Source organism: Pituophis catenifer, unplaced genomic scaffold (genome assembly GCF_029215685.1).
Source record: "Pituophis catenifer annectens isolate HBS135680 unplaced genomic scaffold, rPitCat1.0.hap2 SCAF_3, whole genome shotgun sequence".
NCBI lineage: Eukaryota > Metazoa > Chordata > Lepidosauria > Squamata > Colubridae > Pituophis > Pituophis catenifer.
This window is the reverse complement of record NW_027256883.1, coordinates 64025205-64048564: the sequence shown is the minus strand read 5'-3', so window position 1 is coordinate 64048564 and position 23360 is coordinate 64025205. Positions and strand designations below refer to the sequence as shown.

The following is a 23360-nucleotide window of genomic DNA, read 5'->3' as shown; positions in this document are numbered from 1 at the left end:
TGCAGTAAGGTAAAGGTAAAGGTTCCCCTCGTACATACGTGCAAGTCGTTCCCAACTCTAGGGGGCGGTGCTCATCTCAGTTTCTAAGCCGAAGAGCCAGAGCTGTCTGATGACAATTCCATGGTCATGTGGCTGGCATGACTAAACGCCAAAGGCACATGGAACGCTGTTATCTTCCCACCAAGGTGGTCTCTATTTTTCTACTTGCATTTTTACATGCTTTCAAACTGCTAGGTTGGCAGAAGCTGGGGCAAGTAACGGGAGCTCACTCCATTATGCAGCGCTAGGGATTCGAACCGCTGAACTGCCGACCTTTCTGATCGACAAGCTCAGCGTCTTCGTTACTAGCTACCGGTAATTCATCTTAAATCCAGATATGCACCTTTTTTCAGTGTAATGCCTTTCAACATGCTTATAGAAAATTCTGAGAGCTGTCCTCAAAATACCATCCAGACTGGGAAGTCGGTTCCCTAACTATCCCTCCTCATATTATTCAACAACAATATGCTCTATAGATATTTGTCCTACATTTCCAAGCATGAAATCAGAAGCTTATTGGAATCTATCAACTTTTAGGAAACTATTACGCTGGTCAGCGAAAGAGCTTCCTACATATCTACCGATAGTTAATAGCCTACATATCTAGCTAAGTAACTGAAAAAGTAAAACACTGTACACATTATTATTTAAATTATTATTTATTTTTCCTCCCACCTAACAAAGTGACTAGAGTTAAAAACACAATTAAAATTTATCCCATATTTATGTATGGTGTTTTCTTGGCTGATCCAAGCCAACGGGGTTGGCGTGCTTCAGTTCTTTCAATTGGATAGTGTCAACCTTTGGGACCCAGACCTTCTCCATCACAGTGTCTGCCTCTGAAATAAAGTTCACCCTGAAATCTGAGTGGCTCTAATGCTGATAACATTTTAGACAGTCTTGAAAACCTGGCTCTTCTTCCAGGCCTTGGATTAGGGTGGCTAGAGTCTCTTTTGAGTCCCATCTTGGCTACCTTCAGTATCTTGTTCTTCATCTACTTTTCTTATTGGTTTTTCTTAATTGTTTTTGAATTGTATTCTATTTTGTTTGTTATACAGGTAGTCCTTGACTTTCAACCATTCATTTACTGACTGTTCAAAGTTACAACAGTACTGAAAAAAGTGAGTTATGACCATTTTTCACACTTATGACATGGCATCCACATGGTCATGTGATGAAAATTCATATGCTTGGCAACTGATTCACATTTGTGATGGTTGCAGTTTTCTGGGATCATGGGATCACCTTCAGACAAGCAAAGTCAATGGGGAAGCCAGAATCACTTAACAACTGTATTACCACCTTAACCACTGCAGTGATTCACTTAACAACTATGGCAAGTAAGATGGAGCAAAATTCACTTAACAACTCTCACTTAACCACAGAAATTTTGAGCTCATTTGTGGCTGTAACTCAATGACTACCCGTATTGTGCACCACCGGTAGTCATTTGAAGTCGAGCGGAAATTTAATTTAATTTAATTTAATTTAATTTAATTTAATTTAATTTAATTTAATTTAATTTAATTTAATTTATTTAATTAATTTAATTTAATTTAATTTTTTAATTTAATTTAAGGGTTAGGGTTAGGGTTAGATTTAGGGTTAATCTATAGCTCTATCTATAGGCTGGGTAGTATTATGGTATTGATTCATGTTACAATAATAAAACCTCTACCTTACGATAGTCAACTTGCCCATCTTGCTGGCTGAAAAACTCCAGCCCTCTATGAGCTGAAAAAAAAATAAGATCACAATACATTTAGCGATGTACATTTGTAATAGGATCGAGAAACTGTAGGGAAGAATCAGGTTCAGCTTTTCAACCAATAAATATCCACAGTTTATATAGGTACTCACACATGCTTTCCAAAATGCTGGGCCTTTCCTCACAGTTCAGTTAAAATGTTATCTCTCTGTCCTTCAGCCAATACAAATTATTTTCTTCTTTTAACGACCCTGTAATCCAGTGATGGGATTCAGCCGGTTCTCTCCGGATTGCGTGAACTGGTAGCGGTGACTGCGGGAGGGTCCGCCCACCCGCCCGGACGTAATGCGTAACTACTGTGCATGCGCAGAAGGTTGTGCGCATACGCAGAGGTGCGCACATGCAGAGGCCGTACACATGCATGCATGTTCACATTTGCGAACCAGTAGGGAAGGTAAGTGAATCCCACCTCTGCTGTAATCCCTTGCATCGGGCTGGAATTAGGGTGACTGAACACAGCACAAGTGTTTACTGGCTGGATGCCTTTCCTGATGCCTACGCGGAGTTCGCAGCAATTACTCATTGTGCCCAGAGAGAAATATCTGCCTCTCTCTAGGATTGAACTCACAGCCTCCCGATTGTCAAGCAAGAGCTGCCCCTCTAGGCCATCACGGCACTCTCAGCTAACAAAAATACCAGCATAAAATGTTCTGTCCCCATTACAGATCCCCAAGTGGCTCTCTGGTCCTCTGTTCTGGCTTGTTGCCAAATGGTTGTATCTTGCTTTCATGTGTTCAGGGCAGGTTAATCAAAACATTTACTATTGTCTCTGATTTTGCTGCTTTTTCCTGAATTATATCAACCAGCAGGATTCTATCTGCCAATCATGAATTCAGTCAGCTGTCAAAAATTATCGAGGTGGATAATCCAAGGCAGTTGTCTCTCTAAAATAGGAAAGGCTCTCCTGTTTTACTAGGCAACCCAAATGATCATCCCACTGGATGGGCTCGTTTTGATACTGTGTTTAGGCTAAGGCAGAACAGGCCCCTCTCAAATCATGGATTGACTGCTTTCAAGTGGGCCTGTTTTGAAAGCGAGTTTAGTTCTAAACTTAGTGTCCAAATAACTTCCCAGCATCTGTGTAAGGAAAACCTGCACCACTCACAGACATATTAGCTGACCAATGGCTTTGTTTGACAATAGATATCCAAAGAATTGCGTCAAAAAGAGCCAACCAAGCAGTTGATCATAATGGCAGCCTAGGAAAGCAGAACTGCTTCTGCTTCTCCAATACTTTTCCAAAGGACTCTATATATGTAGTCAAAACAATACATGGTTTAATTTTCAGAACATGGTTTTTTCCAATTCTTTGTCTTCTATTCTACTATTATTATTACAACTAGTTATCTACTTCTGCTAACAGCTTACCTATTTCAATATGTGTTGATGGACCACATGGCATCATTCTTTCACAAAAATTGCAAAGCACAGCCAGAATCAACCAAATTCTGAAAGCTTCCATGCCACTGATAAATCTCTTGTATATGCCACAATTCTGAAGATGCTTTCAATTGGATTGCAACCTTTGAAATATGAAAGTAGAGTACATTTCTGAATCGAATAGGACAATGGCACTGATGCAAAGGCCTCATGCTTGAAATTCAATTCCCCATTTCAATCAACTAACTAGATTGTTTTATTTTACAGAGAAGAATTAGACCAAAAGAAACCTAAAATCCCTTACTCATTGGTAATGAGTCAACTCATGCCTAAAATTGAGAAAGTGAACTGTTATTAAAGAGAACACTTAGAAAAACCCCTCTTCTAATTCTTGCTTATTTAGCCAATCAAGAGTTATCTCCAGATGGATAGCTCCTCTGCTTCAACTAAAAGTCATTGCTTAATGGCGTTTCTGTCATATAAAATAAAGAAGCCAGAGACAAATATAACAGATTGCAAATGCAAGATCTTATCTTCCTTAAAATTAGGAGTTGTGTGTTTACATAATAAAATGTTCATCTGGCAGCCTCCCTTGCCAAACATGGTAGCTGAACTAAAAAAAAATATTTGGTACAGCAAACAATATCCATCTTTTTTAAAAAAGCAAAGTTAAGAGCGGCTGGTGAAATTCTGAAATAAATGCAGTAATTCATATTAACAGCAATCCTTTCAAAGTGCTAGAAAAGTCTGGAAAATACTGAAGGAGAGAATCCCAGCCGAAAAATCCCTTATTCGGCCCCACCTCCACCCTACTCTTTGGCTTTTCTCTGCTACATGTGGGGTGGAATTTGGACCCACAATATTATATATTTTTTATCAGCAGCTGCCTTTGCCCATTTATTTTGCCTATTTAAAATATGTCTACAACTTTCATCATGTAATACCAGAACTGTTGGTAACATAGTATATAAGCACAATAATTTATTTAAAAAACAAATAACGGTACAACAAGTATTCAGCAGGCATGATTAAAAGCAGCAATAAACTTTTCAGCGACAGGTACAATGCTAAAGCCAGAGTGAGAGAGTATATAAATTGAAATGCCTGGATACTGATTCATTTTAACTGGAGGCTGAAAAGATTATAAAGTAAGAATTACTTGCTGAATCTTTTGAGGAAGAAAATGTTCCCAAACTGAGGTTCTCCCAGAGTGAAGTTCTTTTCTTTAAAATAGCACTTCCTGCATGGGAGGGATTTGGAACAATGCCATTTTGGAAGTTTTTAAATCATAGCTTGGCATGACAAGTTGGTTCCAAAGTTGTTCCCAAGAGCTAGAAATGAAAGAAATAGAACCTTGAACTGAGTGAAAAAGCAAAATAAGGCAACAGTGCAGTTCTTCTCATTGGAATTCTTTTAATGTTTGAATGCATTGTACTATACTGTACTGTACTGTACTGTAGGGTCAACATCCTGCACAGAATTTCTAAGTCATCTTTGTGGCAATGATGAGAGCATGGATGACTATAGCCAGATCATTTTTGTTGTGAAATAACCATGACTAATATTATCCATGCCACTAAGACCTTTTGAAGCTTTGGTTTAATGGCCCTTATCCAGATCATTACCAAATCTAGATACCACTTCAGTATCTGCAGGTAGTCTTTCTGATCCAGAGAAATAGTGTTACATACCGAGACCAAATGATTGGTACAATAATTTCAAGTTTTTGAAAAGTCCTCATTCAGAAGCTTTGTATAAATGTTAAAGAGCATAAGAGATATAACACACCGTCATATTGTTTCTTCCTCCTTGACCACTTAAACTAATGTGGAGAATGGAAGAACAACTGCTTCACCCATTCATCACTCCTCTTTGTAGATTCATATACCAATGTATCCAAGGTCAAGCCATCTTTTGCCCAATACATTTAATTATAAACTGGATTTGCACACCACTATCTTTTGGATGGGGAGGACTCAGCAGAGAGAAGTTAAGTCCAGTCCAGAGGTGGGTTTCAGTAGGTTCTAACCAGTTCTGGAGAACCAGTAGCGGAAATTTTGAGTAGTTTGGAGAACCAGTAAATACCACCTTTGACTGGCCCCATCTATTCTCTGCCTCCCGAGTCCCAGCTGATTGGGAGGAAATGGGGATTTTGCAGTAACCTTCCCCTGCCACGCCCACTAAGCCATGCCACGCCCACCAAGCCACGCCCACAGAACCGGTAGTAAAAAAATTTAAATCCCACCACTGGTCAAGTCCCCTCCTCATTGCACAGTCATAGTCCAACTCCATAATCCAATGTGGCAAATGAGTGGTCAGAAGGAAATGCTGGATCCAATTCTCCAATGGCAACAGAAAATGGCAATTTATAAAAATGAATCATTTAAACATTCTGGGACACTTAATCTCTGGAATTTATGAGGGCATTCTCAATCAAATGAAACAGGTTTCGAAGTGAAAATTTATTAAGAGGTTTAACTATCCTGTAACAGCAAAATAAAATGCTATTTTTTGAAATCACATTGCATATACTAATCAACTCATTGATGGATAAGGACAGCTATATTTGAAAATAGATTGACCTCCTCTTCTTTGTGGCAGCCCCACAAATATTGGAATACTGCTGTCATGTCACCCCTAGTCCTCCTTTTCACTAGATTAGACATACCCAATTCCTGCAACATTCTTCATGTTTTAATCTCCAGCCACCTGATCATTTTTGTTGCTCTTTTCTGAACTCTTTCCAGGGTCTCAGCATCTTTTTAATAATATGGTACCAAAACTGAATGCAGTATTCCAAAGGTGTTCTTACTAAGGCTTTATAAAGTGGTACTAATACTTTACATGATATTGATACTATCCCTCTGTTAATGCAACCTAGGATCTGTGCACCTTCCGCCGCGCCTTAAAGACCTTACTATTTCACCAGGCCGGCCTGGCCTAATTTTCCCCCTCTTTTATAAAAGATTTTTAAAATTTTAAATATCTTTTAGTATTTATATATTCAATTTTAAATTGGTTTTAAAAGTTTGGGGTTTTAAATTTGTCAGGGCCAAAATTATTTAATTTGATTTTATTCTATTTTTTAATTTTTGTATTGTATGTGTTTTTATTGTTTGGCTGTGCACCGCCCTGAGTCCTTCGGGAGTAGGGCGGTATAGAAATCTAATAAAATAAATAAATAAATAAATAAAATTGGCTTTTTTAGCTGCTGCCACACACTGCTGGCTCACATTTAAGTGATTGTCTACTAGGACTCCATAGCCATTCACCTGATCAAGACGGCTTCATTCTCTGAAAGCCCATGCCATAAAAGTATGTTTTAAAGGTGTTTGCATTTGTGCACCATCCTTTTGCATCCTTTTTCCGGCAGCAGAAAATAGAATATGGGAAGTTTTTTTGCAGGCCTGTTTGTTTGTATTTCATATTTCTTAATTGCACATCTCCCACAGTGATTTCCCTTAATATTAGCAACTTTGCACTGAGTACCAATGACAGGTCCAAAGTCACCAGATTAGTATTACTCTTCTGAAGTGGGGATTTCATACAGCACTTCAGCACTTTGCCTTTTCATAAAATCAGTAGAGATTTTGGAGACTCACTCCCACCAAACAAATCCCGGATGGCAATCAGAAGTGGTTCCTCCTAAATTGCCCATACGGGTTGGTGTCGATTAAATTACAACAGCATGGCCACTTGGCATAATTAAATCTCATATAAACAAGTGGATGACTGTAACTGCCAGCCCCAGAGGGAGATTTCACGACAATGGGTGACTTTAAAATTTAAACCATCCTGAGAGCCACCATTTACATGGTGTGTAAACTATCAAAGTGTGTATACCCCATTGAGTTCAATGGCTCTTATTCCCGGGTGAGCATAGCAAACAGTCATGGGCTTTCATGGCTCCTCCAGCCTAGCCGACCCCTTTGACGCCATCGCTTAGAATAGAATAAAAGAGTTGGAAGGGACCTTGTAGGTCATCTATTCCAACCCCCTGCTCAAGCAGGAGACCCTAAACCATTTCTGAAGATGGCTGTCCAGTCTCTTCTTGAAAGCTTCCAGTGATGAAGCTCCCACAACTTCTGAAGGCAAGCGGTTCCATTGGTTGAGTGTTCTGACTGCCAGAAAATTTCTCCTTATTTCTAGGTTGAATCTCTCCTTGATAAGTTTCCATCCATTGTTCCTTGTCTGGTTTTCGGGTGCTTTGGAAAATAGCTTGACCCTCCTCCTCTCTGTGGCAGCCCCTCAAATATTGGAACACTGCTATCATGTCTCCCCTGGTCCTTCTCTTCACTAGACTAGCCATGGCCGGTTTCTTTGCAGCCGTTCTTCTTATGTCTGTGGAGATTCTCCAATCGTTCTTCGTATGTTTTAGTTTCCAGTCTTTAATTGCTAAGCAGCGAAGGAGTTCAAAGGGTCGCCGCGCTCCTCGGAGACGCTCATCAAGTCTTTGCGCTCGCCCGCCCCGCGCTCCACCCTCCGTCCCGGGGGGGGGGGGGGGGAAGGACGATGGCGGCGAGGATTGCGTGGCCGCATTTCCGGCAGTTGCTGGTGGCCCACCGCTCCTACTGCAGCCCCCGGCTCCTGCCCCTAGCCAGGCCGACTATGGCGAACCTGTGCCCCAGCCGGCTGAGCAGTACCGGCCCAAGCCTCGCCACTGGCCCTGCTTCCCTGGCACGCTCTGGAGGTTTCGTGGGAGGCCGCTGGCTCCAGGCGGCAGCCACTTTCCCCGTGCGGGACCCGGCCACCGGCATGGAACTCCTCCAGGTAGCGGATTGCGGCGTGGCTGAAGCGGAGGCCGCCGTGAAGGCCGCCTACGAAGCCGGCGCTGCTTGGAGCGCAGCTTCTGCTAAGGTGAGCGAAGGGAAGGCGGCCGGCGGCGTCCAGCCTAGCGAGAGGCTGCGGATGTGGGGGGAAGATATCAGGTTTTTGCAAGAGGGAGCGCAGAGATAGAAAGGTCCCGATAAGCAAATTGGGGAGGGCGGAGGGGGGGGATACGGAAAGAAATGCTTCCCAGGGACCATATGATCTGGGGATTGTTTCAGAGAGTTGGGTTTCTGCACACGTGCAGAGTGCTTGCTTCTAATGAGCCCCGTATTTGCAACTCTTCCCGAACAGCTCTTTGCAGGTTGATTCAAATTCAACACTTCCTAATAAGTGTGCTTTATCTGCAACCTCTCTATAGCAAACCACAAGTTCCCCAAAGTAAGGGCGCAGGCATCAGCTCCTCATTATATGTACACAAATGCTGCTGTTAATGCTTTATGTCAGAACATCTGATGGAAGCATGTAGATGTACATGCTGATGTCATGTTGTCATTTCTCCTGATCAGCCCTGCAAATACCTATGTATTCAATCTTAATAATATCTGGTATCTACAGTTAATTTTTTTTTTTTAATTGTCCTATGGTAGTTGTATTCAGAAAATGACAGAATAACAGAGTTGGAAGAGACCTTGGAGGTCACCAGAAGACCCCTTGCTCAAGCAGGAGACCCTATTCCATTTCGGACAAGTTGTTGTCCAATCTCTTTTTTTTAAATCTCCAGTGATGGAGCACCTACAACCTCAAATAAACTAATAATGGCCCTGTGGTTGGATTATGGATTTAAAAAAATCAGATATGCAACACTCACCAGTAGATTAAAATCCACCTTGCTGATTCAGTGAAAGAAATTGCTGTGATGGCAGTTTCTTGGCTTACTTGTTAACTAAATTGACACATGTACTTTGTACAAGATAAAAGGGCCATGTATATTTATATATATTTCCAGTATGTAAATAGTGGATATGTACGAGGATAGCCTGCAGAGGCCCATTAGAAAAATACAAGATATTTCCCTAGTTTTCAGCTTTAATGAATTCTTATTTCTAAAGCACGAATTCACATATTTATATAGTTTCAATTTTTATCCAGTTTCTAAATAAAAAGCCACCTACTCTCCAGAAGTAATAGTAGGATCAAAGACTTGCATCAGCAATGTTGGGCCACAATGTTCCACAAACTTTCTCCTTTCTTATACCCATCACCGCCCAAATACAAAAGAGACGAGTTTACAGCATGACCCCTTTCATGGTTTGAACTTCCTGTAGACACTTTGCCATTTATTTATTTTTTTACATTGTGGAGCTTAAAACAAAAGTAAATTCTTTAAAATTAAGTCAGACTTACTTTTGCATAGGTCTGCATAGCGTTTTTTTCTCAGTATCTTGGAATTCTCTTGGTTGCTATTTAAATGTTAAATATTTTGTCTATTGTTTTTTTACAGGAAGTATCTTTCCAACCCTTATATTGTTTCAGGTCCCACTTGGCCTGAAGTACAGTAGATCAACTGTACTATAAACTAATCAATGCCTTTTTAATCACAAATTGCTTATGATACAAATTCAGCCCATACAGTGAGTCATGAAAATTCAGTCAGTAGATTAACTGAGTAAACTATGCTTAAATTAGTAACTACAGGTGGGATATTGCAAAACATAGCTACTGAATGCTTGACTATGGGGCTGGTGTTTTAAAATCTGGTTTTAGTTTTAGGAATAATATTGGACTAAACTTTGATCTACTTGATGGATTTGTTGGAATAATTGAAATTGAATAAGTTCTTTATAAGTCATAATTATATTTAGACAAATTTGCTTTTGTTTTCAAATTTATTTTTACCAAGATCCTTCTATAGTACTATTTTATTTTTTATTCAGGATAGAGCGGTTTTGCTTCGTAAATGGTATGATTTGATGATAGAGAATAAAGATGAACTTGCAAGGATCATTACAGCAGAAAATGTAAGTATAAAGAAAAAGGAAATCTTCTACTGAGGCTGCGGATCTGAAACTTAGGTTGCTGAGTATAGTTTTGCTTAGAAGAAAGATCAAAGCAACTAACAGATGGAATTCAAATGTCCTTCCTTGCACTATATTCTAAATTATATAGCCTGGTTCATAAAATATAGCAGCTGTATTCACACAATACATTAAGTCAAAAAACCCCACATTATAGCATAGTATGATGGCTTAGTTCAGACACCATGTTAAGGCAGTGGCAGTGCTTGCCAAACACACTGCATCTTGATTTAGTCTTGTGTGACTCCAGCCCATGTTACTGTTCTGTGCCGTCAAAATTGAATTAAGGGCAGTGCTAAACTGAAGACCCTATTGCTTGTAAGCAGCGAATCTTCTAATATTTTGAATACAGTGGTTTTGAGTAAAACTTTGTTAGCTGAGTGATTCAGTACCGAAGGCTTAAGAAATAAATAGATGCTACAAGAGTAGTATGGGGGCCAGGTTAATATTTCTTTTATATTTATTTGTGAAATTCATTTGCTGCCTATCTAGGCAGTTTACGATAATAAACAAGAAGAAAATGAAAGGAGTGTAAACAGAAATAAAATAGAACATAAAATAAACAATGAAAAAGGAACACAAGAATACATCAATATGATAACCAAAAAGATGGATGAGTGGAGAGCAGAGGGGAGGAGGCGGAGTCTGCCATCAATCCAGCAGTCACCTCCAGTATATATTGCTTGAATAGGTAGAGAAGAAAATAGGTATAGAAGTGTAGTCTGAATAACATATGCAAGAAACATCCTGGGCCCTGGAGCCAGGAAACCCCAAATGGGGCAACTGGGAGGTGATAGAAACAGCTGTTATTTATATTATCTATTTGCTGAGTGAGCTGACAATGGCATGTTGGGAGCACTTCTGTGTCAGCACTTCCTGAAGTGTGGTCTGGGGCCTGGCACAATCCTTGCAAAAGATAAAATAACGATCCTTAGTAAAGGTACAAATAATCGCGCTCTTTTGTCTCCAACCAGAGTTTTCCAGATGTGATTTTTCCAGCAATCTGGTAAAAGGAGAGCTCTAACTATTGGCAATCAGATGATCTAAGCCTTTAAAAAAAGTAGCAAATAAATTAACAGAATAGACAAAAAGGAGCCATCAGAATTTGCAAGTAAGCCCTTAGATTTTTTCCTATGTAAGAAGAAGTGACTCCTACTAAAACAAAGGAATGGAAAATGTATTTCTATATATCCTTCCAATAATCATTTTGTGTCACCTTTGAATAATGTTTCCAAACTAATAGCTGTGATAGATTATCTGTATACTATTGGTGAAATGTTAATTCCTCCTGCACTGAACTTCATTGCACTGTGGGTTTAACAAGTGGGTTTCCTGCTTTTGTACAAGAATTCAGGAAACAGAATTAAAGGTCTGGTTTAAAAAAATGTGGTGAAAATGTGATCATTTTGCTGCCATCTGGTGGTCATCCAGATTTTTACAACAGAGAAATAGCATGCCTTGTTTAATCCTTTCCCTGCTAGAGAGTTCTTCCTTGCAAATCAAGGCAGGGGTGCAATCCAGCAGGTTCTGACAGATTCTGGAGAAATTTTGAGCAGTTCAGAGAACCAGTAACGGAAATTTTGAGTAGTTCGGAGAACTGGCAAATACCACCTCTGGCTGGCCCCAGAGTGGGATGGGAATGGGGATTTTGCAGTATCCTTCCCCTGAAGTGGGGTGGGAATGGAAATTTTGGAGTATCCTTCCCCTGCCACGCCCAGCAAGCCACACCCACAGAACTGGTAGTAAAAAAATTTGGATTTCACCACTGCATCAAGGGGTGTTTCTTCTTCCTTTCTATTCAGACTGTAAACTGTTATCTCAGCCTTAGGAAAATGGCCTAAGAAACAAGATGCTTACAGAGAAGAATTGGGCTAGGTCAGTGATGGCTAACCTTTTTGTCATCACGTGGCAAAAGCGGGGGGAGTGCAGAGGGGTCACACGCATGCGTGCCCACATCCATAATTCTATGTGCCCCGCCCCCCGTGCTCCCCCCCCCCGCTTTTGGCATGTGATGGCCCGGTGGGCCCGTTTGTCGCTCTCCGCAGGCTCCAGAGCCTTTCTAGGAGCCTGGGGAGGGCAAAAACGGCCTCCCCCCCCCCAGAGGCCTCCAGAGTCAAGAAACAGCGTTTTCCTGACTTCTGGTGGGCCCAGAAGGCCCGAAAATCAGCTGGCCGGCACATGCATGTGTGCCAGAGCTGAGCTTGCGTGCCCACTGATATGGCTCCACGTGCCACTTGCGGTACCTGTGCCATAGGTTCGCCATCACGGGGCTAGTTCTAATAAAAGAGCAAAAAATTCCCCTCCCCCTCTCCCCTCCCTCCCTCCCAACAATGGAGTCCTTTGTGGTCCTTGAGCTTAATGGTTTGCTTGTAGACATTTTATTACCTGGCTAGTCGTGTAGTGAAGCATCTACAAGCAAAAACAACCAAGCTCAAGATTGTAAAGGACTTTATGGGGTAGCTAGGGTCTTTCATTGCATACTACTGTATGTAGCTATAATGTGATTTGATTGCTTTGGGCCTTGTGTGATGTATAAGTCCAGTCATTCCAAATTACAAATCATAGTTTTCAGTTTAGTGTATTGTATCAATGCAGCCATTTGAAGTTCATTGACTGAATTTTCACTGAGCAAATTGTTGCTTGCGCAATGTGTGAACTTGTCTTTGGAACCCATGGTACAAAGATCAATGTTTCTGATTTGTGTAGCTTGGCAAAAGGTATATTTTATTGCCCTGTGGGTTTTTTTCCCTCCTCTTTTTTTCGTTTCTATCACATATTTTAGATTTATAGCCTTTTTTGGTCAACTTTTTAAATTTATCTTGGCATTTTGTTTATATTTTGCATTTTTACAAATTGAAGATTCACTGAGAAAATTAAAATAAACCTTGGCAAAAGTGTAGAATCACAGGTCTTGAGATAAGGTTTCCTTATGTAAGGGTACAGATTGCTTGTTTATTAGTTTTGGGGTTAAACAAATTAATAAGATTTATTTATTTATTTATTTATTTATTTATTTATTTATTTATTTATTTATTTATTCGATTTATATGCCGCCCTTTTCCGGAGACTCAGGGCGGCTTACAATGCGTTAAGCAATAGCCTTCATACTTTTGTATGTACCTGCTTAGTAGGGCTTTCGCCCCCACCCCCACCCCCCAAAGCAGTGTTCTTTTTTATACAGTTTATTGCTCCCACAATCCAGGTCCTCATTTTACCTACCTCGGAAGGATGGAAGGCTGAGTCAACCTTGAGCCTGGTGAGATTTGAACTCGCAGTAATTGCAGGCAGCTGGCAGCTAAGTGCTACTTAACAGCACTTTAGTCTGCTGCACCACCAAGGCTCTTTCTTTAGTAGTAAAGCAAAAGAATGTCCATTTTGCATTCACTATTTATTTATAAATAAATAAATTTAAAAGGTATTTCTTACAAACCTGCATCCTTGCTCCATCAATATCTTGTTACTTATAATGGACAAGCAACTAATCCAATATAGAGGGGGGAGGGAAATGGAGTGGGAGAACCTTCTATTTAAAATATGTACCATATTGATCATATGGAGGACAACAATAAAAATAAACATTTTTAAATGAAGGCACAAAGGAATGAAAAGTATTAATAATAATTTTTTTTAAGAAGAGATGTTTTACTGTGTTCATTTATTTGTTCACAGGGAAAACCACTGAAGGAAGCAGAAGGGGAAATCTTGTATTCAGCTTCTTTCTTGGAATGGTTTGCTGAAGAAGCCCGGCGTATTTATGGTGATATTATTCCACCTTCAGCAAAAAACAGGAGAGTCCTTGTGTTGAAGCAGCCTGTGGGAGTTGCTGCCATCATTACACCTGTGAGTTGGCTGTGTTGGAAGAAATGTCCATCTGGGTTCAGTTCCAAGTGGGGAAGAAAGACACTGGAAACAGGGAGAATGCTTGGAAAGATGGTTTTTAATGGTGGACAGGACTACATGGTTTGAAGATATTGGGTGAAGAAAAAAGGGAAGAGATGCTGAGAGTGCCTGGGTTTTATGCCCTCTCTAAGCTTTTGAATTTGAGCTTGCATTCTGATTGATTGTCAGACTCCCATGGGGCCATGCAGGGCTAACTCTGTAGGTTGTTTGTGTCCCAGGCTTGGTTGAGCCTTGCTGGGTGATGCAGTCTCCCCAGGTGCCATGTGGTGAGTTCTGTTGCTAGATGGGTAGAGGGCTAATTCTATCTCTGTTGGATCTTGGGTGAGGGCAATTCCTACTATGGCTCTGCTTGAAGGAGGTAGATCTTTGTTATGTAGAATAGACTGGCCCAGGCCTTAATGGCCCATTGATAAAGGTGGGGGGCTGAGTTTCTGCCTCCCTTTTAGGGGAAATATTCTGCCCTTTTTAATATTTTCTAGAATATTTCATTTTCCTAGGAGAGGGGTGGGTGCTAATTTCCTACACCTGCTTTATTGAAATCAAATTGGGGATCCACTTAAGAGAGAAAGGGATTCCAGAAACATGGTGCTTTCACAGAAAAGGCTCTAGTTTTTGTACTACTGTGGCAAAAAAGTAAAATGGGGCAAAACTCACTTAACTGCCTTGCTTAGCAACAGAAATGTTCAGGTCAGTTGTGGTTGTAAGTCAAGGACTACCTGTAAACTTAAAAGAGAGTTTAGAATCAGATTCTGTTTGGCCTTCTTTAAAAGTACATAACATGCTACACCCAGAAATCTCTGACTTTTTCAAACAGGTTCATTTGGAGATATTTTGGAATCTGCTTTCACGTGTCATTAATAAGAGTAAAAAGTGAGAGCTACTATGCAGGACAAGATAGCTAATGATTTCCAGAATATTATTACTTCCATTAGTAGGAGGAGTAAATTTATTATCTTGTTCTAGATATTATTTTTGGCTAGAAATTTCAGGACTTGCCAGTTAGTTCAGTACACCCCCCAATTCTGTTGATATTAAACTTATGTGTATCTTTTTACTATAGTGGAATTTTCCAAGTGCTATGATAACCCGAAAAGTAGGTGCTGCTTTGGCAGCTGGCTGTACAGTAGTAGTGAAGCCAGCCGAAGACACACCTTTATCTGCCTTAGCACTAGCCGAGGTAAGATTTTTGTACATGTATGTATGTATTTTTGTTTGTTTAAAGTTATATGACTGCTCAAGTCGCTCACAGTGACTCTAAGCTGCTTATAAGGATAAAAGCCCAATACAAATACAATAAAAAAGCAATAATCTGATATACCAGAAATATTTTTAGCATAAAATTATTGAATATGAATTGTTGGATGCGGCTGTGACAATGTTTTAATACAGGATACGTTATTTTATGCAAGTATCCGATCCTTAACTCTTCCCACCAATTATTTCTCACCGCAGCTTGCAAATCAGGCTGGAATTCCTGCGGGAGTATATAACGTTGTTCCATGTTCCAGACAACAGGCAGCAGCAGTTGGAGAGGTACTCTGTACTCATCCCTTGGTAGCCAAAATCTCATTTACTGGCTCAACAGCTACAGGAAAGGTATGCATATTCATGTATTTAAAGTTTTATACTCTAGGTTTTTTAAATCTTCACCAAGTTGTGACTAAAGCATTTTTGGAATAATGTTGATATTTGTTTAAATAAATTTTAACAATTTCCATAGTTCAGCTGTCTTGGGAAAGTTTGTAGAATCTGTTCCTTCTTCAAGGATCACTATCCTTTCTACGTGCCCTGGCCCACTTGTTCCCAGGGTGCTGATCTCCAGATGCAATGGACATCTTGCCGCATCTTTAACTAGTGCAGCATAGATATTCACAGGTAGCCATGATGATGCCCAGATGATAAAGCATACACTGCGATATTAGAGCATATGCTATTCATAGTTCAGTCTCAAGTCTGTCCACAAAAACCTAAAAAGTGGATATTTTATTGCAAAGTCACAATGCCTATTTCCTTCACCTGCCCCCCCTTGCAGACTTCAAAGCCATGGGTATTGTTGCCTAGAGATTTGGAGTCCTGCAGATATGAAAAACATCAAGCCATAGAAATCTGCTCTAGGCCATCAAGCTTTTTTCATATGAAAAAAATACTCATTTGGGAGGAAAAGTGTTAAGGGAATAATTTTAAATTTGGGGATATTCATAACAAGTCTTCTATCGCTTTTTAAGTCTTGTTTCAGGGAAAGTCTAATTTATGCAAATGTTATTTAGTCATATCAATTCTAATTAAGATTTCCTACTGAAGTAGGAAATTTATTCTTGTCTTGTTTTTCTTCCTTTCAACCCAACGGAAAGTTGGAAAAAATATGTAAATGAAAGTATGTATATTGAAATAGACTAAATGTAGACTTTAATTTAAGGGACGTGGTGGCTCAGTGGCTAAGATGCTGAGCTTGTCGATCAGAAGGTTGGCAGTTCAGCGGTTCAGATCCCTAGCACCGCATAATGGAGTGAGCTCCTGTTTCTTGTCCTAGCTTCTGCCAACCTAGCAGTTCAAAACACGTAAAAAATGCAAGTAGAAAAATAGGGACTTTGGTGGGAAGATAACAGCGTTCCGTGCACCTTTGGTGTTTAGTCATGCTGGCCTCATGACCACGGAGACATCTTCGGACAGCACTGGCTCTTCTGTTTTTAGAAATGGAGATTAGCACCGCTCCCTAGAGCTGGAAACAACTAGCACACCTAGGCAGGGGAACCTTTACCTATACTTTAATGTCACAGGATGTTGCTCATTAACAGGATAACTCTCCCAAAACTGAAAGACTGAGAACAATTTTGATTGGAGGAGAGAGTGGAGAAACCCAGGAAAAAATAATATTAAGTTCAAAAATTATTCAGATCCAATTGGAGGCTGCAGGTAATCTTGCCAGAAAAATTTCCCACAATGCAGTTGGGCAGCAGCTTGGAATTCTGAGCCCCTCCTTCTAGGTGACATAATCTAGATCAGTGTTTTACAATTTCAGCAACTTTTAAGTGTGTGGATTTCAAATCCCCGAATGCTGGATGGAGAATTCTGGGAGTTGAAATTTAAATAGCTTAAAAATTTCTGAGGTTGAGAAACACTGGATTATGTATAATCCACGTGCATGTGTGCAGTACATGCCCCTGCCCTTTGTTTCCCAGAATGCACATGCATGCGCTAACACGGCATGAGTGGAAAACAGAAATACACACATGCACAGAGAAGAAGAAAGTATAAATGCTTCCTAAAACCACTGCTAGAGAAGAGGGTGGAGAAAATTCATGACTCGGTTTAACTGGATAGCCTTTGGAGTACCTAATTTGTGGCTTTGAGCATTTGCCTTAAAACATTTTCAGAATCCATGCATTCAGACTCATTTCTTGAAATTCAGCCTTTAAGAAACATAATCATTGTTTATTGACTGAAACTAAGGTTTTTTTTTTAATTTAATCTGAAACTTGTTATTAAAAAACAACTAGAACTTCCCTGACCAAGAGGCAAAGCTTTAGTGACATTGGCTATGTTCAAATGAACTTTTTTTTTTGTCTCTCATAGAACCCCAGCGAGCTTTTGCAGAACCCTAGAGTTCCATGTAACAGTTTTCAAAACTTTGATCTAGACCACTTTCCCCATCCTGAATAGTCCTCAAACTACACAATCTAAAATTTTCAGTAGTTCAGGATCCTGGGAGCTATAAACTCAGCACATCTGGAAGGTTTTAGGCAGTGATGAAATGTAAAATTTGTTACTACCGGTTCTGTGGGCGTGACTTGGTGGGGGGAGTAATGTGACGGTGGGCGTGGCCAACTTTTTTTTTTTTACTTTTAAAAGCATTTTAAAAAATACTTTTAAAGGTTGTAGAAAAAATGCTTTTAAAAGCCTCTGATCATCCTAGCTGAGCCGCGCAATCATCAGAGGCTTGGTTTTTTTACTTTTAAAAGCATTTTTTCGGCCGAAGAGGTAGAAAAAATGCTTTTAAAGTAAAAAAAAAAAAAAGCCTCTGATGATCGCGCGGCTCAGCTGGGCATGGGGTGTGGGTTGCAGGGATTTTTGCTACCAGTTCTCCGAACCACCCGCCGCCATTGCTACCGGATCGGGCGATCCGGTCCAAACCGGGAGCATTTCACCCCTGGTTTTAGGTTCTGGATGAGTAAGTCTTCTCATTTGAGAGTAAAGAATCAAGCCTTTCTAATCAAATAGAATCGGAACAGTTAAGTAATCCAAGAACACACAAGCATACATATGAGCTATAAACTAAAATTAACACTGGCATATCCAAGGTTGAAATGGATGTTTATTTAAAAAACTGGTATTTTTTTCTGTACGTTTTAACATTGGCTTTAGGAAAATATTTTCCTTAGTGTAATTAACTTTCCGTGTCTGCTGTTACAGATATTGCTACGCCATGCTGCTGGCACAGTGAAGCGGGTTTCCATGGAGCTCGGAGGACATGCTCCGTTCATAGTCTTTGACAGTGCTGATGTAGATAAAGCAGTTGCTGGAGCTTTAATATCTAAATACAGAAATTCAGGGCAGGTGAGCTTGTTTACTCTTATGGAATCTCCTCCCCCCAAATGCATTATATAAAAACATTGTTAAATTTTGATTGCATCTTATATTTGAGGAAAATACGATCCACAATGGCAATGAGTAAAAAATTTTCACTAGGATCTTAATGGCACAGGTATAATAGACTTCTATACTCTTAAAGAGTATTCAGAAGCTATCATTAATGCAGAATGTGGCGGTGTGGGCAGTTCCTGAAGGCCCCTAGGGTGGTCCAAATTGCACGAACTGCATTGATTGCTGGTCTGCTTCCAAGTGCAATTCAAAGTATTGGTAATCACCTTTAAAGCCCTTCCTGGCATGGATCCAGACTACTTGATTGGCCTGCTCCACCCGTGCTGGCAGAGGAGGCATGCTGCAGACTCTGGAATGCTCTGTCAGTCAGAGCATTCCAGATGGCGGGGTCCAGGAGAAGAGCCTTATCTACCATCGCTTCTGCCCTTTGAAATATCTTGGCCCCTGGACTGATGTCAGCTCCAATCCTCCTGACCTTCTGTAAGAGCCTAAAGTCCTGGGTCTGCCAGTTAGCTTGGTGCTCCAATGGGAGAGTATCAGCGTGGGAGGTGTGTTGGATTAGGAAAGACACCACCTCTCCCCGTGTGTTTCGTGTTCCCCTCTCCCCGTCTTTTAACTGTATTATTGTTTTCATTTGGTTTTATTATTTTAATATGTGCTAGTTTTAATATTTATAAGCACCCAGAGTCGTCTCTGACAAGATGGGTGGCAAATATAAATAAAATGAAATAAAATAAATAAGTAAAATGTAAAATAAGGCTGATCTGTACTTCTATTGAGCCTAAAATATGCTGAAATAGCACCTTTTGTATAAGCAGACAAAAGAATTATGTAGAAACTTCATCAAAATGTATACATTACTATCTGCAGGCTTATCGTTACCAAGTTGCTTATGCCATTTAATAATAATTAAACGGGTTCCATTATTTTGGACGGAAGATTAACAATGTAACAGATGCACTAAGGCTGAATGGGGGAGAGATGTATAATTCTAATTTCTAGATATTTCAGCTGTTGTTCACAGAGACTCAATCTTGTTTACCTTCCAGACCTGTGTATGTGCAAACCGCTTCTTGGTTCAGAAAGGGATCCATGATGAATTTGTCAAGAAGTTTGCCCAAGCCATTCAGAGGGAACTACGTATTGGCCATGGATTCGATGAAGGGACTACCCAAGGGCCATTAATTAATGAAAGAGCTGTGGAAAAAGTAAGAATGATTTATAAAAGAAACGATGGTCAAAATGCATCCCAAAGTCATGTTTATTGTTTCCTGTTGTACAGTAATATTTACTGCAACATTTTGCTTTGGATTATAGGAGTTTGTCCTATAAACTTGATATGTTTTTAGGTTGAAAGTCACATTGATGACGCGGTGTCCCAAGGAGCATCCATAGTTACTGGAGGAAAAAGGCACAGCTATGGAAAAAATTTCTTTGAGCCAACTCTGCTTAGCAATGTGTCAACAAGTATGTTATGTACCCAAGAGGAGACTTTTGGGCCTTTGGCTCCAGTTATCAAGTAAGTCATTAAGCATTTAAAACAGATGACTATGTAATCATCTCAGATCATTAAACTGCTATTGGAAATCTTCCTCTATGAATAAAAGACTTGCATTCTGCCTGACTCTCAAAGACTCTGGGGAGCTAACAAGAATCAAAGATTTTGCAATAAAATCAATGAAGATTACACATATTATTTTGCCACAAAACATACCAGAAGGGAAACCAGGTTGTTATTAGCCCATTGTGTATGTGTGTGTGTGTGTGTGTGTGTGTGTGTGTGTTTCTGAGATAGACATTCTTTCAGTCACTTGTTGGCACACTATTTTTTCAGATCTTTTCCAAAATAAACAAGTTCATCTATATGTGTGCTTTTCCAAATTATCCTATACAGAATTGTTTAAGTTTCTATTATGCAAGGGTATAAGAATATCACAATATGCTTCTTTATTTTTAGGACAAATTATTTTTTTCACCACAATATGTCATATTTCCACTTTTGCAGATTTGATACAGAGGAAGAAGCACTCGCCATTGCAAATTCAGCCAATGTGGGTTTAGCAGGTATGTGCTTTTAAATAGTTAGCAGAGTAGAAAAAATGATACATACTCATACACACTTTGACTAGCAGATCAGAAGTTGTAGCTAACTGAATTCCCAAACATGAGAAAATACAGAATACTAATAGAGCTGGTGTGAAATAAAGATAGTTCTTGACTTACTGGCAGCGCAGTGGCTCAGTGTTAAGATGCTGGGCTTATCAGCTGAAAAGTCAGCAGCTCAGGTTCAAGACCTGAGCACCACATGACAGGGTGAGCTCCCGTCCTCACCCTAGCTCCTGCCAAACTAGCAGTTCGAAAGCATGCAAATGCAAGTAGATAAATAGGTACCACTTCAGTGGGAAGGTAACAGCACTCCATGATGTCATAGTGGCCATATGACCATGGAAATATCTTCAGACAGCGCTGGCTCAATGACTTGAAATGGTGATGGACATCGCCCCTTCTAGTTGATGACTAGCGGGGTAAAATCCACAGAGATTTGTTTACCTTTTCCTTTGATTTACTACCATAACTGAGCCTGGAATTACAGTCATAAGTAATGCCACTGGTTAAGCAGGTCATCACATGGCTACATTTGAGTTTCCAAACTTTTCTGCAGTGGTCATAAAGTGAATGCAACAGTCATTAAGCAAACCCACTGTCAAAGGGGGAGGGGGTGTTTCTGGCAAAAAAAAGCCATAAATTGCAGTCACGTGACTATGGAACACTTCAAATAGCTGTAAATGCAGGCCGGTTGCCAAACACCCAAAATCTGAGGGAGAGCCATCAGAACTGACCCTGAATCATAAGTATCTTTTGGGGGGTCCCAAAAGTACCTTGGGGGGGGGGGTTGTAGCTTTGAATGGTTACCAAGTGAATGATCCTAACCTATAATTCCGCTGCATTGCAAATAATTGGACTTTTCTTTTTCTTATGAAAAAGAAGAGGAAGGGCAGCAGTGGTACTCTAGCCTTTCTATTCTTCAGCAGGAGTTTGGAACATATCAGAGTCTTCCTTGTTGTTACTAGGATTACTTGGGCTTTTTGTGTGTTTTTTTAATAAAGCTTTCAAATGCATTGGGCATTATAGCTACAGGCAGGCTTCCAGGGGTGGGTTCTAAAATTTTTTACTACCAGTTTTGTGGGCATGGCTTATTTTGTGGGCGTGGCTTGATGGTCATGTGACAGTTCTTTAGGATTTAGCAGAGGTACTGGTCTACCAGGCTTTTAACTGCTTGCAGAGCTATACCGTCTACTCATTTGTTTTTGGAGGCACCGGTCTACTCATTCGTTTTTGGAGGCACCAGTCTACCACCACACTGCCTTTTAACACTGATCAGCTGTAGGGCGGCCCTTTGAAGCCCCGCGGCAAGAGTTTAAACAGGTTTTTTTCTTCTAGCCGATCAGCTTTGACTCGAGAGGCAGCAATAGATTGGGGGTGGGGCCAAATAAAAGGTAAGAATAATGTGGGGGGACGGGAGGGCCCAGCTCCCGAACAAAGAGAACCGGTTCGGTGATGTCATATCCTCACCGCTACTGGCTCGGCTGAACCGGGCCGAACCGGAAGGAACCCACCACTGCAGTCCTCCACTACAACAGTTCAGTTAGTGATTGTTCAAAGTTAGAACGGCACTGAAAAAGCAGACTTATGACCATTTTTCACACTTATGACCATTGTAGCATCCCCATAGTCATGTGATTTACATTCGGATGTTTGACAACGGACTCACATTTATGACGGTTGCAGTGTCCCGGGGCCATGTGATCCTCTTTTGCGACCTTCTGACAAGCAAAGTCAAATGGGGAAGCCAGAATCACTTATCAGCTGCGTTACTAATTTAACAACTGCAATGATTCACTTAACAAATATTGCAAAAAAAAAGTCATAAAATGGGGCAAAACTCATTTAACAAATTTCTCATTTAGCAACATAAATTTTGGGCCCAATTGTGATCGTAAGTTGACGACTACCTGTACTTACTGTTCCTTAATCACACTTGCAGGTTATTTCTATTCTCAAGACCCAGCCCAGATTTGGAGAGTCGCTGAAAAGCTGGAAGTTGGAATGGTTGCTGTTAATGAAGGGATTTTATCTTCTGTGGAGTGTCCCTTTGGTGGGGTCAAACAATCAGGGCTAGGAAGAGAAGGTTCTAAATACGGTATTGATGAGTACTTAGAAATAAAATATGTTTGTTTGGGAGGTTTACAATAGCCATTGTTACAACAGTAGCCAAAATAGAACTATAGTTTTGGCCTTTCGTAGTCTTTTGTTTAGCAAGTTAACTTGGATTTTTTTTTCGTAAAATAACTGTGATCAGGTTTACATATAGAGATGTCTTTACTTGAAATCATGTCAATTGATGTAAAACAGTTCTTCATAATTAACATTGTGATTGCAAATGTTAATATTATCTATCTTGGTCCTAATGTGGAAACAAATCCTATTTGCTGTTGACATTTGGAAGAATTTAGAAAACATTATTAATATTTTTGGAACATATAGGGCAGCATCTCTACTCATTTTTTCTCACATGTAGAGGGTTATAAAAATGATGGAATCTTAAATATTTGTGCCAAATTTTGAATTTTACTGTTTTTCTAATACTTTGTTTTTTAATTAATTAGGTAGAATCCAATTTTAATTGTTGTTCTTCAGAAATATAGGCATCCTTGTGGATATATATTCATTTCTAATATCCTATTGGTCAATAGGACTAGACATATTTAAGAAGAGATTGTCACTGCGTTCTTGTATTTGTCAGCTGGGCTCCCATTCTGAGACTTACG

The 23360-nt window shown here is 40.0% G+C and overlaps 2 protein-coding genes across 3 annotated transcripts in view; one reads left to right on the top strand and one right to left on the bottom strand.

Annotated features, from left to right (window-relative positions):
- GPLD1 (glycosylphosphatidylinositol specific phospholipase D1) overlaps window positions 1–4391 on the bottom strand; it is a 31687-nt gene extending 27296 nt beyond the window's left edge. For both annotated transcript variants that reach the window (XM_070942469.1, XM_070942468.1), the window contains exons 1-3: window positions 4347–4391; window positions 3176–3330; window positions 1718–1773 (exon numbers count right to left, since the gene is read on the bottom strand). In XM_070942469.1, the coding sequence (XP_070798570.1) occupies window positions 1718–1773; window positions 3176–3269 (150 nt within the window). In that variant the 5' untranslated portion in view covers window positions 3270–3330; window positions 4347–4391. The remainder of the gene's footprint in view (window positions 1–1717; window positions 1774–3175; window positions 3331–4346) is intronic.
- Window positions 4392–7699: 3308 nt separating this feature from the next.
- ALDH5A1 (aldehyde dehydrogenase 5 family member A1) lies at window positions 7700–23075 on the top strand. The gene is made up of 10 exons (XM_070942466.1): window positions 7700–8044; window positions 9892–9975; window positions 13702–13872; window positions 14993–15109; window positions 15385–15528; window positions 18343–18486; window positions 19581–19739; window positions 19881–20050; window positions 20537–20595; window positions 22577–23075. Exons 1-10 carry the CDS (start codon window positions 7700–7702, stop codon window positions 22783–22785), a joined length of 1602 nt encoding a protein of 533 aa, XP_070798567.1. The 3' UTR covers window positions 22786–23075.
- Window positions 23076–23360: the final 285 nt, after the last annotated feature.